The sequence below is a fragment of the Dromiciops gliroides genome, chromosome 5, assembly GCF_019393635.1.
Source record: "Dromiciops gliroides isolate mDroGli1 chromosome 5, mDroGli1.pri, whole genome shotgun sequence".
In the NCBI taxonomy this organism is placed as follows: Eukaryota; Metazoa; Chordata; class Mammalia; order Microbiotheria; family Microbiotheriidae; genus Dromiciops; species Dromiciops gliroides.
Window position 1 is genome coordinate 56,933,755 of NC_057865.1, and position 18,154 is coordinate 56,951,908.

The 18,154-nt window shown below is 36.7% G+C and overlaps 1 protein-coding gene across 1 annotated transcript in view; it reads left to right on the forward strand.

Annotated features, from left to right (window-relative positions):
• MALRD1 (MAM and LDL receptor class A domain containing 1) overlaps window positions 1–18,154 on the forward strand; it is a 910,872-nt gene that overhangs the window by 200,996 nt on the left and 691,722 nt on the right. Inside the window, 3 exon segments of the mRNA XM_043967510.1 lie at window positions 9,571–9,723; window positions 10,557–10,662; window positions 16,250–16,617. Coding sequence (XP_043823445.1) covers window positions 9,571–9,723; window positions 10,557–10,662; window positions 16,250–16,617 — 627 coding nt within the window.

An 18,154-nucleotide genomic window follows, 5' to 3' on the forward strand; every position in this document is an offset into this window, starting at 1 on the left:
TTCGCCCATGATTTCTTCCATTACTTTCATTTCCCCAATTTTTCTTCCTTCATTATTATTTGATTTTTAAAATCATTTTTGAGCATTTCCAGGGCTTGAGAGAATTTCATATTTTCCTTTAGGGCTTTGCATGTAGCTGCTTTGATTTAATGATCTTATTCTGAGTTTGTATTTCAATCTTCCCTATTTCCATAGTAACTTTCTATGGTGAGGTTCCAATTTTTTTTTTTTTGGTGTTTGCTCATTTTCCAGTAGATTTCTTCAATTTTAATTTTATGTTAAAGTTGGAATCCACTCTAAGGGTAGAGAGGGCACTGTATTAAGCTTTAGTATTTTTATGCTGCTGTTTTCAGAGCTAGTTCTGGGGGCCTATAAGTTTTCAGTTCTTCAAGGTGGTGTGATCTAAAGAGAGGTGTGGTTATTGCTCTTCCTGCCTGTGCTCTGATTTGTGAGCACTCACAAGCACTCTTTTCTTCCCCTCCTGTGTAGTTACATGCTCTATTGTGCTAACCTGGAACTTTGACTGAGAACTGCATATGGGCAATGCAACAGAGTCCTGCACCCTCAGTCAGCAAAGTTCCTCTGTAATATCCTTTTGACTCCCTTAACATCTGCAGGCTGAGAGCTCCAGAATCTGCCATGGCAGATTTAGTTATTCCCAAGGCGTGCTGCTAGCTTGCTGGAACACAGGCTGTACAGGCACAGCCTGTGCTACACTGTTCTCTACTCTCACCCCAGTAAGACAAAGCCAGTGATTGCTTTAAAATGAAAAGCAATAGAATAAAGGGAGAGTGGATTGTAACTTCTTTACCTCTTCTTTTTACATCCCTTTTTCTTTCATGCCTTAGATCTAATATCTCCTTCTCATTTTTTATTTCCTCCAGTTATTAATGCTTGCTTCTTCATCAAAACACCTTATCTTAACTTACCTGTGTCTGTGTTGTATAACCCTCATTCCCCCACTCCAATGTCCTCGAGGACAATGGATGCTCCTTTTTCTTTCATTGCCATTGCCCTTAGCAGAAGAGAACCTCTGATTCCTTCCTTCCTTCCTTCCTTCCTTCCTTCCTTCCTTCCTTCCTTCCTTCCTTCCTTCCTTCCTTCCTTCCTTCCTTCCTTCCTTGCTTCCTTCCTTCCTTCCTTCCTTCCTTCCTTCCTTCCTTCCTTCCTTCCTTCCTTCCTTCCTTCCTTCTTTTTTTCCTTCCATTAGTACAAGAGCTCTAGATGAAAATCTAGCCACAAATTCAGAATGACCAATGTAGCTCAACCTATTTTGTATTTATTATTTTCTTTTTATTATTATTACCCCCAAGTTGTGTATTCCCTATTATAGGTATCTCAATGAGGATGTGGAATGGTATTTGCACTGAATTTTGTAGTTCTAGCTCAGTGCCTGCAGCATTGAGAGTTGAAGTGACTTGTAAAAATATTTTCACTAATCATTTGTATTTCTATATTGCTCACTTTAATAAACCAGATAATCTGAAATTTGAAGTATTTCAAGACTATGATATTCAATGTACCAACTCTATAAATATATCCAGGCAAGGATTATTGCTAAAAAGATAAAAAAAGAGGGTGCCTTGTTTCAAAGAGAAACTTGGGTTCCTTAAAAGCACTGAAGAAATTCCCAAATGTAAGATGAATATGAGTAACCTGCAGAATGCCACCAATGTAAAATTGCTTAGAATAAGTATTATAGCTGATAGCAGAGAAATAATGTATGGTCAGAACATGAGGTAGGGAAGAACATGGAGTGAAAGCAAGGGATACATTCCTGGAAAATTCATGCATTCCATGGGTACTTTAACAAAGTCAAGAAATATAGATAAATGACCTCAGCACATTGGGTGGGCTCTTGGCAGAGTATTTTATGGGAGAACAAGGGCAACAGCAACTGTGCTATGAACCATACCCTTGGAGGGACTGTCCACATGGAGGAAGTGACAGATCTAACAAAAAACCAAGGAAGGAAACCAGTAGACCTGTCACTTAAATGTGAAAGCCTCCGTTGTTGACAGATTGTATGGATGTGTGGCCAACTTAGGACTTTATTGTTTTATTTGCTCTCTTCCAAGTAAGTTTTTTTGTTCTCTTCAATGTGAGTTCCTTAAGATTAAGAAAATGTTTTTTAACATCTTATATAAACTGTATGCAATAAAAGCTCACAGTGTTATACATGAATTACTCAATCAATGTTAGGTCATCCAGGTGACAACAACATCACAGCTGAATATTGTCATGAAGAAAATGAACAAATTGATTATAAAGTCCTTTTCCAATATAAAATATCATAAAAACTCTTACATGAAAATTCAGCATTGTAGAGTTAATCTTCCTCGTGGTTGCTATATTTTCCACTCCTTGATTTTGGATTAAGCAGAAAGTAATTATCTGAAAAAGGTAAATTTTATAGAAAATCAACTGAATGCATTAAATGTCCAAGTTCTTGATGCTTTTTAGGTGCAAGTCCTTGGTACAGCTAAATGAATCCTCTACTCTATAATCGAAGTGCAAGTATCAGATTTTCTTTCTTTTAAATTTAGCATCAATCACACAGGATTTGACACATCCCCACTTAGTTGAAATTCTTTTTTAGAGAATATTTTTCTCTTCTTGATATAACCATCTGTTTTAGAATTTCTTTAATTTTTTCCCCATGGTAAATCAATCATTGTTTCTGGCATGTTTTCCCCAAATCCCCTAAAGTAGAAGTTGTTTTTCCCTGAAAATGCGAAGAGTTCCTACATTATTCTTCAATGCCTCCTTAATTTCTTAGATGGGTTCTATCTCCTGAACATTATGAATATTTTAGTTGACTTTCTACCTCTTGGGAATCCTTTCATTGTTTATCATTTGATCTAAACATTTTGGGGATCATACAGAGGTATATCTCTTTTGGCATGTTCAATATTAATGACTTCCATATATTGTTTACAGCTTTTGAGTCTTTCACTCTGATTCTTTGCTATATTTCTTGGTTATTTTTGATTTATCACAAATATATATATATATATATATATATATATATATATATTCACATGCACACACACACACACACACACACACATATATATATACATACATACAATACATACCTCCATATATATATTCTGTATGCATGTTATAGATTTTAGGAAGTATGCTTAGCTAGAAGCTACTCTTTGATGAACAATAGATTAATATTGAGTTGATGACAGCTCAGTTACCTTAAGAATGGAATCATAAATCCAGTCCCTAAACCACACACTAGATAGATTATGCTTTAAAAACATCCAAGATTGAAAACTGAAAGAAAAAAAGAAAAGGAGAAAATCAGAAATTCATGGAATACCACCTTGGAAATTTCCTTCAATCTAAATTTTAAAAATTGCCATAAAAGTTTACATTTCTGCATGACCTTACAGTTTAGAGAGGCCTTGTGTCATAACATCATGAGGTAAGAAGTGGAAATAGTACTATAACCATTTTACAAATGAGAAAACTAAAGCTCAGATAGGTTCACTGTGATTTAATTATAGTCATTTGGCTACTTAGTGGAAGAACTTTTGGATGTAAGTCCAGTGATCATTCCACTCTATACAAAATGTCTTTTGAGGAACTGACTATAACTTAACCTTTATCTCATCTTGCTCCATGCCCCTCTCTGCACACTATTAACAGAAAGCCGCAATATTGAGATGAATGAGTACTTAAAAAAAAAAACAAAAAAACTTTAAAGGACATGTCTTGGGGTTAATACTTATTCAGTCCAATCATTCTACATCTATAGTGCTATACAGTCAGTTAAGAAGTATTTTTTAAATAGCTGCAATGTGCCAGGCACCTAAGACCTATGACCAAAGGCAATTGATTGATTGGACCTATCGAATGATTCATTAAGTGGGCATTTATTTATGCCTATTGTGTATAAGGTACTAAACTATATTTAGGGAGCTTGCATTCAGGGTGATAATGCATACAAATAAATATGGCATATTGATAGATGATATTATATTTGAATATTTCAGTGGACTTATGAGTGCCTTCACTCTTATGAGCTACTCAACTAGGCTGGTCAAAATCATGAAACTATGCTCATTGGGTCTACTATAAATTTGTTACATAACCTCAATTGGGGCCTCACTCCCACAAGGCAATCCTTTTATTTCTTCCTAATTGACTCACTACCTCATTTACCACAACAGCATTTCCGAACATTTTCATCCCTCTTCAAAACTCCCCTGGCTCTCATGTCCCCACTGTCCTCTCAATTGAGGACGTTGCCTCATATTTCCATGAAAAAAAATTGAGGCCATTCTCAGAGAGTTCCCTCTTCTTTCTTTCTTCTCATTTCACTTCAGTCAGATGCCATTTGTTACTATGTCCTTTGATCACTATGACTCATCTCACATAAAAAAATGGCCCTACTCCTTGACAAGGCAAGGGCCATCTATGTGCCCAGGTATTACCTTCCCTCCCATCTTCTCTTGCAGTTTCCCCTTCTCTTGTGTCCATTTTCCCAGTTAGCTTCAATTTCTCCCTTTCTATTTGCAACTTTGCTACTGCCTCCAAACATAGTCATGTTTTCCCCATTCTCAACGAAGTCTCACTTGCTAAAATTTATTGTGCTAGCTATTGTCCCACATGCCATATCTCTACTTCCTTTTGTGGCTCAACTCCTTGAAAGAGGGCAATCTGCATTCAGTGTCCTTACTTCCTTTGCTCTCACTCTCTTCTTAAGCTTTCTGACCTCTAACCTCATCATTTGACTGAAACCTGTTCTTTACAAAGTTTCCACTGATCTCTTAATTACAAAATTGAATGACCTTATTTCTTCCTCATCCTTCTTGTGGATCTCTCTATTTGATACTCTCAATCACTCTCGTATACTTGATATTCTCTTCTTTCTAGATTTTCATGACAATTTTTCTTTCCTTGTACTTCTCCTACTTGTCTCACTGCTGCCTTTGCTGAATCTTCACACAGGTCAAGCCCATTGACTGTGGAAGTCCCCCCAGGTCTCTGTCCAGGGCCCTCTTCTCCTTTACCTTTTGACTGTTTCACTTGCTGATCTTATTGTTTCCCATGGATTAAATTATTATTTCTCTGCTGATGATTCTTAGGTTTAACGTTTTTAGTTCTGTTAAGGGCTAAAATTCTAGCTAAACCATCTAAAATATCTAGTGAGTGGTCGCCAATAAATTATAAGCTTTAGCAAGAGTTAGACTTTTAAGCATTTATTAAGGAGAATAAGAATTTGGTAAAGAGAGAGAGAAAGGCCTAGATTCCTATCTATTAAAAGGAGAGCACATTTCTAGCTCCGCTCTCCACCAGAGTCCAAAGGAAAGAGAGCGAGAGCGAGCGCCAGTCTCTTCCTTCCTCCTCCCACTAGCCCGCGTCACTTCTTTTTCCAAAGAAAAGACTCCTGGTCTTGCCCTCAAAGACCTTTGCTTCATGGGCGGAACTCTTCTACAGTAAGTCTCCAGCAGGTGGCGTCATTCCAATCGTTACAGTTCCCCGCTTTGTTTCCTCAAGAAACGGTACGTTTCCTTGATGAAACAGTCAAATATAACAGAATATAATAACCTATGCTAAGTAACAATATGATAATATCAATATAGAAAAGGAAGAGAGGAAAGTTTTGTCCAGAGGGGCGATTTTTTATCCTCATGAACCGACGCTTTGACATTGGTCTTGCAAAGGGAGGGCCTCTGCAGAGAGTACATGTTACAGATGGTGTATATTATAACAGAAAGAGAAAAGAGAAAAAAACAACAACAACAAAACAAAACTGTTCATTTAAAGTCTCTGAAAGCCTTTTTTCAGATGTCCTCTAGGTGTAGTCGTGGAATGGAAGTCTTTTCAGGGGTTGATGTGTGGATGCTGGTAATCAGCCAGGAAAACTTCCTACAAAATTGAGCTTAACACAACTTTAAAATAGCTTTGTCAATAATCAAATCAAACAATGAAAGTTCTCAAAAACATGTCTAAGGGAATTCAGAATCTTGGTTGTTACACATGAAACATATAATAAAACAAAAATTGAAACGTTCTTTAAAATTATAATATTACTATAGTCCCCCCTTATGGAGGGTAATTGAGAAGACAATTGCTGCAATATTAATTTTTAAAAATAATTTTTATCTTTGTCTCATCACTTTTTGCACCATCTGCCTAATTATCCTCATGCCATTATGAGAAATTTAAAAATCTAATGTAATTGGTAACAGGTGTCAAGGCCAAATTCAACACTGTATTTATCATGACACCTGAGATAATTATGGGGGTTACCATAAAACAGAGAAATGATGGGATATGAGCATTCCCACACTTGAGCAATATGTACTGCCCATACAGTATGCCAGGCTTAAAATAGGTGGATGGAATATATGACCATGCCACCGAACATATTGGAAGAAACTGAGTCAGACTTAATCAGATGCATGGGATTGAGATGTCCATGGCATCAGGCATATAGGAGGGAGCATAGAATCCAGGTGTAGAAATGAGATGGGTGGGATGAATACTTCCAGCCATCTGTACAATATTGTGGGGAAAAATAGAAAAAAATATTAAACCAAGAGAATCCAACCTCAACATTTGTCAAAAGCCGTTCCCTCGGCCATACCTTGACTTCATGCATGTCTCCCCTCATGTGACAGTTCAGTGTCTGCTCTTGCATGTATTCCTCTTGTGATTGGATGGCATCTTGGCCAACTGGCATCTGATAACTCAGAATAAAGGCAATTAATGTCTTAAATGATAAGTTCCCATAATCCAAGTCTCATATGGATTTAAAAATTGAGGACAATAAATGATTGCAAAAAATGTGAATACATCTTGACTCAGAACACAATATATAATTATGCAACAATTTCAAATAATATCTTTTTTTTTACTTAGTATACAATTACTTTTGTGAAAAATCGAAATATTTAAATACAAGTTAAAGCACAACACAATCTCAAAGAAAACTTTTTTTTGAAAAAAGAAAACTTTTACAAATGTTCCCCTCTTTTTTTGGGGGGGGGAAATATGCTTATCAAAAATAATACTTCTTTACACTTGCCATGGCAACCAATTTGCCAGGGAGATGCTTTAAAGAGTTTGATCAAATAATCAGTTGAGAAAAAAAAATAAAAAAAACAAACAACTCAGAATATGGGAGCACAATACTCCTAGAATTAATATTGTATTATGAAATCAAAACCATGTTTCAAAATTAGATAGATGAATGAATAGAAGAAAATACACGTGGAATAATAAAAGACAATGAAATTAAAACTAAGGAAATCTAAATGAATATGAATTTAATATTAATAAGAGTCTTATAAAATATAAACTTGATCACATGACTATAAAAAGCTTTTACAAATATTCTCCTTGTTTTAGAAACTAAGTATAAGACACAATCTCAAAAGCATGAAAATCTCTATGAAAATAAACCCATACCATTAATTTCAAAATGTATATATAATAGCATAGAAATCCTATGTAACCTCTGAACTGATACTATTACTCTGAGTGAATTCAGAACACTTTTGATTCCGATATCTAAAATCCCTAATACTCATATCAATACCTTGCTGATTACTTCTACATTTCTGTACAATATATACCCTTCCATGGCAAAAGAAGCGGAGTCTTGGACTATGTTGATGATTGTCATTCTTATTCAGCTTGAGTTTTTCTTCTTTAATCCCCCCTCTATATTGTCTGTCAGTCTTTTCACCATACAAATGCTTTATAAGATTACTAATTAAAGACAAAAGCAGGTTAGCAAAATTATGAACAAAATGAGTATATCTAGAATTTAAAGGGTTTTCTAAGGTTGTCTCAGAAGCACAGCCAGGCTGGGGAAGGACTAAGCCTGAAGCTGCAAATGTAGTTACAGAAAGTTGAGCATGCGCATCAGATCTCTGGACTTCCCAGGCAGGGGAAGCAATGGGCTTGGCCATGGGAGGAGTAGAGGGTGGGGTCTGGAGAGGAGGGGAGGGACCAGAGCAATTTGAATCAGACTTGATTTTGAACTCAGGCCTGGATTCCTCTTCCCCCACTTTGCCTTGAGGTGCTAGGGGATTAAAAGCTCCTAGAGGGTGGGTCATTGCCTCCAGGAATGCAAAATTTAAGCAACAATTAGTGTTAGAAACTGGGAAAAGCAGCAGGAATCTCTTCAGGTTTCTCTGAAAAAGCATGGTTGGGAGAGGGAGAGATATTTCCTTGTGTGAGTAAGTTGCTGGCTCTTTTAACAAAAATAAAAAGAAAAATAGAAAATCCACAAAAACAAAGCATTAACATGATCTTATCTCCCATTTTTCTGGTTAAACAGACTAAAATGAAAAATAGGGTAATTAGGGAGTTTAAAAGGCCCATTTGAAAAAATTTAAAGGAAAACACAGCCAGTATGCCAGTACTTAGCAGTTAAAGGGAGAGGGTAGGGGAAATTTCTTACCCAACCAGAAGATCAGAAGAAGACTGAGGTTTAGCTTTCCTCTTCATGGTCAGCCATCTGTTAAGGGCTAAAATTCTAGCTAAACCATCTAAAATATCTAGTGAGTGGTCGCCAATAAATTATAAGCTTTAGCAAGAGTTAGACTTTTAAGCATTTATTAAGGAGAATAAGAATTTGGTAAAGAGAGAGAGAAAGGCCTACATTCATCTATCTATTAAAGGGAGAGCGCATTTCTAGCCCCGCTCTCCACCAGAGTCCAAAGGAAAGAGAGCGAGAGCGAGCACCAGTCTCTTCCTTCCTCCTCCCACTAGCCTGCGTCACTTCTTTTTCCAAAGAAAAGACTCCTGGTCTTGCCCTCAAAGACCTTTGCTTCATGGGCGGAACTCTTCTACAGTAAGTCTCCAGCAGGTGGCGTCATTCCAATCATTACAGTTCCATTTTATAATTCATGAAATGATACGTGTAGTAGCTGCATCATAGGGTTGTTAAGAGTCTCATATAGGTTAATAGATGTAAAATGCCTCCAAAAATATAAAGTGGTATAAAGATGTTAATTATTAAGGAGAAATAATTTGAGGCAGCTAGGTGGTGCAGTGGATAGAGCACCAGCCCTGGAGTCAGGTGTACCTGAGTTCAAATCTGGCTCAGATACTTAACACTTACTAGCTGTGTGATCCTGGGCAAGTCACTTAACCCCAATTGCCTCACGAAACAAAAAGAAAAAAAAAGGAGAAATAATTTGAAGTATCTACTCAGGCTGATATCCCACATAATATTTGATAGTATCCAAGATTATCCCATTTCCTATGTCTAAATAGCCTGGACAGCAAGAGCAAGTTGTCTTCATTGCTTCTTGGATGAGAGATTCTGGAAGATATTAGGGAAGAGGAGGGGAAGGAAATAAACATTTACATAGCCCCTACTACCTGTCAGGCACTGTGCTAATTGTTTTGTTGTTTGTTTGTGTTTTGCAAATACTATCTCATTTGTTATTGGGGTAGCGGAGACTTGCTAATGTATAAGAAAACTTTGATTTCCAAATGGAAAGGGAGCTCCAGAAATCAATTACATCTACTGAAAACTTGACCAATATATACAGAGAGAAACACAGGATGAAATATGTGTTTCTTTTTCAGCTCCCACATGTGACTTTGAAATAGACAGCTGTGGTTGGTTTGAAGCACACAGTGGGGATCATTTTGACTGGGTCCGAAATTCCAGCAAGACCCTTTCCATGGACTTCCAGCAACAAGCCCCAGCTCAAGATCATACTTATAATAAACCTCAGGGTAAGAAGCAAAAAGAAGAGATGGGTAGTAAAAAAATCTCAGTTTCTCTGTCATGAGTTTAAGGAAGAAGTGGTTAAAATTGTATCTATTCTGACACTACAACAACTAAAAGGAAGAGAGAAAAGTCAACCAAAAGCATTTTGTCTGTGCTGCACATTGAAAAATTCCACCCCCTCCTTTATCCCCCAAAATGAGGTAAAATTTATTTGGATTAAACTTATTAAATTTAGCACTTGCTTTAGCATTTTGTGGGCAAAGCTTGAGCAAAAAGTAAATTGTAATCTACTGGAGGGCAACTGGGAGAGTAAGGAACCCCAGATTCATATCCTAAAACAGTTGAAGGAAAGAAAGGTGTCTAGGTCAGAGAAGGGAAGATGGAGATGTGTGATAGTCGCCTTCAAGAATTTGAAGATAGTTTAGTTTCAGGATGAGAAGCAGTAAAGGCAAAACTTTACTTGTTGTTAAGGAAAACTTCCTACATTACAATTGTCCCAAAGCAGGACTGAGTGGCTTTCTTACAGAGTGGGCCTTCTCCTCATTGGAAGTCTGCAAGCCAAGACTGAATGAACATCTGCTCAACAATGTGCAGCAGCATTTAAAAAAAAAATAGATTGGGCTACATGGCCTGGGAGTTAGCTTTCAACCTTCAGAAAGATTCTGTGAACCATTAAATACTTAAAAAACCCGAGAAGTGTTGATTAAAAACAATTAAACAATCAGTGTCCATTTGGTGTTTTATAGGTCTAGCCTTAGGAAGGTCACAATCTTTGCTGCGATACATGACAGGTTTTTTTGGGATCCAATAGGTTAAGTCATTTTCTTTTTCTCAACAGGACACTTTATGTTCATTCTGAAAACCAGCAGGAGCATTTCACAGGTTGCTAGCCTCCGGAGTCCAAGGTTCAGACAGACAGGACCAAGCTGCAGTTTGTCTTTCTGGTAACTATTAAGTACTACAATAAATCTTTCTTTCTTTCTTTTGTCTTGCCTGAAGATGAAACCTGACTTTGTAGTGGTATACTGCCTATTTCTTTTGAAGTAATGATTGCCTCTATTCTTCAGGGGTCAATTAAAAATTATATCCAGTAAGAGATTAAGGAATAATATGATGTTCAGTGAATTTTGAAATTTTGGCTTTTATTTGTTTTTGTCTTCAATTTTTTTTAACATCTGAAAGTTTTTTGCAAGGCTCAATATGTGCTTGTGATGAATGGCCTTGAATGGAATTTTGAGTTTAGGGCATTTTTTGAGAAATATGTTCTTTGAAATAATTTGGAGTTTCTTAAAATAAAGGCTTTTGTAGTCTCTAAAAAGAGAGAGAACTGCTCCCTTGAATATAGTCTTATAAATGAAATTTCCTGCATACAGCCTGCCCAAAGCACACAGTTAAGCAACTTTTGGGGTTCTTTTTGTCAGTTCTTTTATTTATTAATTTCAACAGTAATCAACAATATTTTACCTAAGTTTAGGATAAATATTTTCAATTTATCTGACAGTTTCCATACAGTTATCAGACATGTACAAAGATTGACTTTGATGAATGAATGGTCTCAATGAAGTGGCTATTCCTTCTTATGTTACAGACATACTTATCCTTGACTTCTCATTCTTTCTGATTCTTGCATGTATTCTTGCCTAAGTCCTTCACAATCTATACAACATGCTGGTTTTATTTTGAAATTTTTATATTTTTGTGTGTGGATATCAGCACAATATTCAGGATCTCTGCTTGTTATTTCCTGATTTTTCTACATGCTTGGTTATCTTAGTTTTTAATCAGACATCCTTGATGGCATATTGTGCCATTCTTATGGCTGAAACCTACTTATGCCCATCAAATCCTTTGTAGCATGTGATTTATATTTTTTAGAGATCACAATGTAGAGGATCTAGCTTTATTAGTTTAAAGTACACTAAGATTTTGGAACATACCACATAATATAAATCAGATGGAGTTCCCTTTATGGGCTCACTCCCTTAACTTACTCATGCTGATAAGTCAGTACTCCAGAGGAAAAATGACCACTATTCCTCTTGGGATTTTAGGGATACCCCAAAGGGGGGTATCCCAAATATCAGTCAGCCAGTAAAATTCAAGAAGCTTTTAGAAAAATTATTTACTAAGACGGTATATATATATATATGTGTGTGTGTGTGTGTGTGTGTGTGTGTGTGTGTATGTATATATATATATATATGTGTATGTATATGTATATATCTATATCTATATATAATTTTTTTTGGGGGGGTCAATGTGCATTAAGTGATTTTACCAGAGTCACACAATTAGGAAGACCAAGAAGGCATATTAAGAAGAGTACCTGGGGCAGCTAGGTGGCACAGTGGATAAAGCACCAGCCCTGGATTCAGGAGGACCTGAGTTCAGATCCAGCCTCAGACACTTGATACTAGCTGTGTGACCCTGGGCAAGTCACTTAACCCCAATTGTCTCTCTCTCTCTCTCTCTCTCTCTCTCTCTCTCTCTCTCTCTCTCTCTCTCACACACACACACACACACACACACACACACAAAGAGTACCTATAAAAACTTCTCCATTCTATCTCAGATAGGGATGAATTTTCACATTGCATATACAAGATCCTTAGAAAGAGTGGGTTCAAACTTAAAATACAATAGTAGTTAAGTATATTTGTAAATGAGATGTGTAGGCAATGGAGTTTTTAGGATTTCTTTTACCAAGTGTACCCAAGTCTTTTTATTTGTCATTCAAGTTATAATAAGATTCCTCTGAGGCTCAACTCTCTGTTGGATTCAATGGATCAGTGCCATTCTACAATTCCATAACCAGCATTTTTGTTTCAAGGAGTTATAGTTCTTGAAGACTTCACCATCCTCAAGGGACTGTCTTTCACTTATGTTTGTAGGTTCTTTCTTTGCCATTAGCTTCCACTACTCTAATATACTCTGCCATCAGCTATGGTTGAATGTGGGACTTCTCATGGATCTCTTGGTCACCTGGACACTTCCTTGTTGGAATTTAATCTACCTAAGATCAAAAAGGAATAAACATGAAAGCAACAATGGGTACCATGTTCTCACAGTCACATGGCTTCTGGATGGGATAAGCATTGCTGCCTTATATCGCACTTGGTAACATCAATTTTAATTCCCTTGTTGCTAGGAAGGAAAAAGAATCACAGAGAATTAGAATACTACTTTTATATGTAGAGTTACTTCTAAATCAGCAACTTATGAATCATCAGTTCTGGCTCCTCAGCCAGCCAGAAGACTCTTGATCACCAAACAATGCCAGTCACTCATGGGTAGAATTAGTTTCACTAAACCTTCATATGTTAGATTGGAACTAAGCAGAGAATATCTGTCCATGTTCTATACAGCCTAAGAGCAAGGGCAAATCCAAGCATGTTCTAAGTCCTGTGGATGGTACAGGAGGGTTATTTCTGTATAAAAAAGAAATCTTAAACACAAAAAGACTCATTAGCAGAACAACCCAAAACAGGCTTCAATAACCTAACATTAATTAATTAATTCAGTAACTATTGTTATATATGTTGAGGGGCTGTTACCTAATCCTTATTAGCATATCAAGTAATTTATAGGACTGCTAATTATACATTTTACATTTTCACCTTAGCTTTGCATTATACAAGTAACTTAGAGTACATGTCTGCTGATTCAATGGCTAAATGTTTTTCTTAGTAGCCTTTTTTTAACTGGAACAGTTGCTGTTGACTCCACCCTTTGCTACCTTTTTGTTCTAACCCAAAGGATCCCAGGATCTTCAGACCTCTTGAAATCACAAGGTTACTTCTGGGCATGGATGCTTCTTTTTTAGGATTGATAGTCATTCACTTTAAGTTAGGACAGAACAGGCTGAAAAGTGAAAAAGACATCTGGGCCACAAGCAAGGCTCAAGTTCATCTAGTTCAGTGTGCATGTACTAGCTGGAGTGAGGTCACTGTAATGGGCCAGCCTTCCTCCATGATTCACTGTGAGTCTCATTGTTACTTTATGCCATATGAAGAATAGAACCTTGATGACAAAGATGGTAATACTTTGAATAATCATAACCAAAAAATAAAAGAATATTAAAAAAAAAGAATAGAACTAAGAGACTAAGCTGGTAGCTGTTTCTTATTTTAATTAACCCAGCACCCCCCCCCCCTCCAAATCCTTCCACAGTTACAGGATTGAGGAGAACTTAGATGCCACTCAGCATTTGCTGCACAGTGGTAGAATCCTAAGCCCATTCAGTGCTGGGTCACCACATGGTCAGAAACAGGCCTCAGAAGTCCTATATTATCAGCCAGAACCAGGAAAGGCAACTCTATTAAATGACCTTTATTTTACAGTCCAAGAAAAATGTACTTAACACTTACCTCCTTGGATTTGTCATCGAGTTACATGTCATAATTGGTATATTCTTCATTTGCTTGATTCTTCCTAAGTGTATTACCAGGACCATGTCTTCCGAGTTTCTTTTTTGTTCTTTTTGTTTTGGGAGGCAATGGGGGTTGTGACTTACCTAGGGTCACACAACTAGTAAGTGTCAAGTGTCTGAGGCCGGATTTGAACTCAGGTCCTCCTGACTCCAGAGCTGGTGCTCTATCCACTGCATTACCTAGCTGCCATGGAATCATTCTTTTTTATCATTGTTGAGAAGGATGGGTTCTGTGGCAAGTAAATGTCTTTGGCTAGCCTCTGTGATTGTATCTATCAAAGAATCTTGCAGGTTAATTTTAAACAAAGCATTTTGCAAACTAATAGAAATCTGGATAGTTTTTATTTTGTGTTACCAAATCATATGATTTCCCTCCCTAGTAATCAGTCAGTCAGTATACATTAAATTCCCATTATTCCATCAAGCACATTAACAAAAAAAGCCCATAAAAATCTGTATTCTGTACATTTTTCAATTTTAGTGTGAATCTGAAGATGTGGTCTGCTATAAAGCATTTCCACTGTAATGTGAGAATGGGGCTTATACTGGACCAATGGGAAATCCTATCCTTCATATATGCACAGTGTTTTGTCTTCTTCAGTCTCCTACATAGAGACTGGGTAAGCTTGCATTTGGGCATACCTGTTTCCTTCTCATATTTTTAGTATTAGCATGGATCCTTCTGATACAGACCTTAGATAGAAGAAAGAGTTGGCATATGGATTGGTAGTCAGTGATACCTTCTTTTTTGGTTATTAATGAAAGCTACAATGTTTTCTATTCTCTTGGAATCCTTCCCTCTTTGAGACATTTTGAAAATCCCTCCCTGAGTGCCTTTAAAATTCTGCTAACTCCAAGATAGATTTCTGTTGCACATATTTGGTCAAGCCCAGCTGCTTTTCCTGACTGCTTTTTTGCAAGTGGCATTTCCATTTTCCAATGTAGCACATGTGTTTCTAAAGTATTAAGATTCCAAATGTAGTGATTTTATTGCTTGAGATGATGAGAATAAATTGCTATAGTATTGCTGGCAGATATGCTCCATTTCACATCTATTTGTTCTCTTCCTTTTTAGCCTTCATTTCATCTGTAAATGCTCTCAAGATGATTGGACTTAGTTGCTTATCACATCAAGCTTGATGCATGCTCCTTTTCTTCCCATTGTATTATGAGCCTGTAATGCTTGTAATGTTCCATCATGTTTCCCAAATGATCTTACATTCTAAATGAGTACTACATTTGGCCACACCTCTTTTCTGGAAAAGGGTATCAACTCTGCTGATTGAAGCAATTTCCATGCTCTTTTGGCCTCCTTACTGTGATGATTGCTTTATACTGGTTAAATATCTCAGAAATGACAGTTACCAGATACAATGTCTGTACTCTTACCTATTTCTAATTTTTCAGGGTCTATAATAGTCAATAAACAATTAATAAACATTTATTAAACATGTTGTGTGTGCCAGGCACTGTGCTAAGTGCACTTAGCTTGTTGGGTAGGAACTTTTGTTATTGGATATAGTGTCTTTCTTCATCTTGATTCTGGACAGTAGGGATGATAAATAAGTAAATGCATACACATTTTCACTGAATGAAAAATTTGCTACATTTCAGTCTTTCTCTTTTCATTAGAAAAAGAAAAGACTTGGAACTTCATTTATTGAAACCATGTACAAAACATAAGTTGTAGGCATGTTCTTGCATTTATTAAATGTTCTTATTTTCCTCTGTAGAAACTTTTAAGAGAGGTATTGCATTAAATTCACACAATTAACATTTTTCTTCAGAGTTCATGTTGTCAGAATTTATTGTGTTCATTTCTAAAGATGAGAATTTATCCAACTGTGGGTTACACTTTAATCATGCAGATTCCAACATTATATACTGAACTTGGAAATACAGGATCCTGAAAACATGAGAGGCTGAGTAGTGACAGAGAAGCTAATGCCCATATGGTGTACAAAGTGATGTCTCAGGAAATGAAGGGAAGCAATGTTTGCTATACTTAATGATTAATTGAGCCAAGCAGAAGGCAGTGCCATTCTAAATCGTTCATATGTTTCATAAACCATTTCATTTCTCTCTTTTCTGCTCTTTTCCAGGTTTTATAACTATGGGCAGTCAGTGGGAGCAGCAGAGATGCAACTACACTTAGAGGGGACCAATTACTCAACTGCTCTTTGGAGAGTATTTTACAACCAGGGTAACCAATGGTCCAAAGCTTTCATTCAGCTTGGGCGCCTCACTCAGCCCTTTCATTTATCCCTGGAAAAAGTCAGTCTTGGAGTTTATGATGGGGTCTCAGCTGTTGATGATATCAAATTTGAGAACTGTGCCCTTCCTCCTCCCGTTGTGAGTTGTGAAGGCCCCGATCATTTTTGGTGTAGACAGTCCAAGGCTTGCATCGATCGTCTTCTATTATGTGACCTGGTGGATAATTGTGGAGATAATACCGATGAGGCTAATTGCAGTAAGTATTTCTATTCTCTCTTTTATCCTGTTTCTTCTCTTTCAATTCACTCGGCTACTTTTCTCCTAGCTGGATGGCCTGAGAGTTGATTTCAAAGGTAATCCAGGTCTATTTGTTCACTATTAGTTCTCAGGCCTTGCCATTTGAAAATTGTAGCCCAGAAGAATTTCTAATTCAATTGCTTCAGTAGCTCAGTCCAACAGGTCAGATTCAACTTATCTACCAAGAAGATAATTTGTGCTCTTCTCTTACAATGATATATATCCCTTATCTAAAGGCAGCACTTCCTCCTCATTGCCAAACTGCATATTTACTAAATGATAAGAAAAAAAGAAATTATAAACTCAGATGAAACATGGATGATACCATTAATATTATATGGACATTTAAATTTGGAAATTTCCAGATAATTTAATATAGTAGTTGCTATTGCAACTCAAGCTTGATAGTGTTTTGGAAATGCTGAAGTTAAACCTGCCACAAATTCCAGTGGCTCAGTTTTTATACTTCAAAGGGTCTGTGAGGAGCTAATGGGCACATTGCACAGGATGCAAGGCCTAGAGTCAGGAACAACTACATTCAAATTTGGCCTCAGGCACTTTATAGCTATGTTACTGTGGGCAAGTCACTTAAGTTCTTTCTTTTCCTGAACTGTAAACTGGGGATAATTATAGAAACTACTTCAGAGGGTTGTTGTGAGGATCTAATGAGTAAATATTTGTAAAGTGTTTACACAGGGCCTAGCACATAGAAGAGGCTATGTAAATGTTAGATATTAGTATTGTTATGATTGTTATTGTTTATTTATCACATCATCATCATCATCACTTCTTAGCACAGGACCTGGAATGTAGTAACTGCTTAATAAGTACTTATTCTCTTTCTTTTTCCTTTCCTTTGAATTCATCATTGTGATTGTATCTTCCATCTATGCTGGTCACACCATCTCTATGCTTTAATAGATTATTACAAATCTCCTTGTGACCAAACATTAAATAACTGACTGGTTGTCAACACTAAAGATGAGTGGTTCCCAACTTAACTAGGCAATGTTTCAAACAACAGTATTATGACAGGATTATTAGTGAAACCTTCCCAGTTTACTAGGAATTTATAATTTTATTATCCATTATCCCCCTTCATTTAACTTTAGGTCTAGACTTGCTGTTCCTTAAATATAACACACCCTCTCTAATCTCCATGGCTGTCCTCCATACCTGGAACATATTCCCTCTTCATCTTTTCCTTAGCTCAGATTTCACCTATGGGTGGTCTTTCATGATCCTCCCTTAGTGCATCTTCTCCCAAACTATATTGTATTTTACATCTTTTTTGCATATGCATAAGTGTGTAAATGTTGTCTCTTCCATTGAAAGGAAGTTCTTAGAGGGAAGGAGATATTTGATTTTTGTCTTTGGATTGCCAGCACCTGAAACAGTGCCTGGAATATAGGGTATCCCCCAAATTTTAGCTAATTAATCTTTAATCTGTTAACAGTGCACTGATGTCAGAATACCTGGTCGAGTTGGATCTTTAT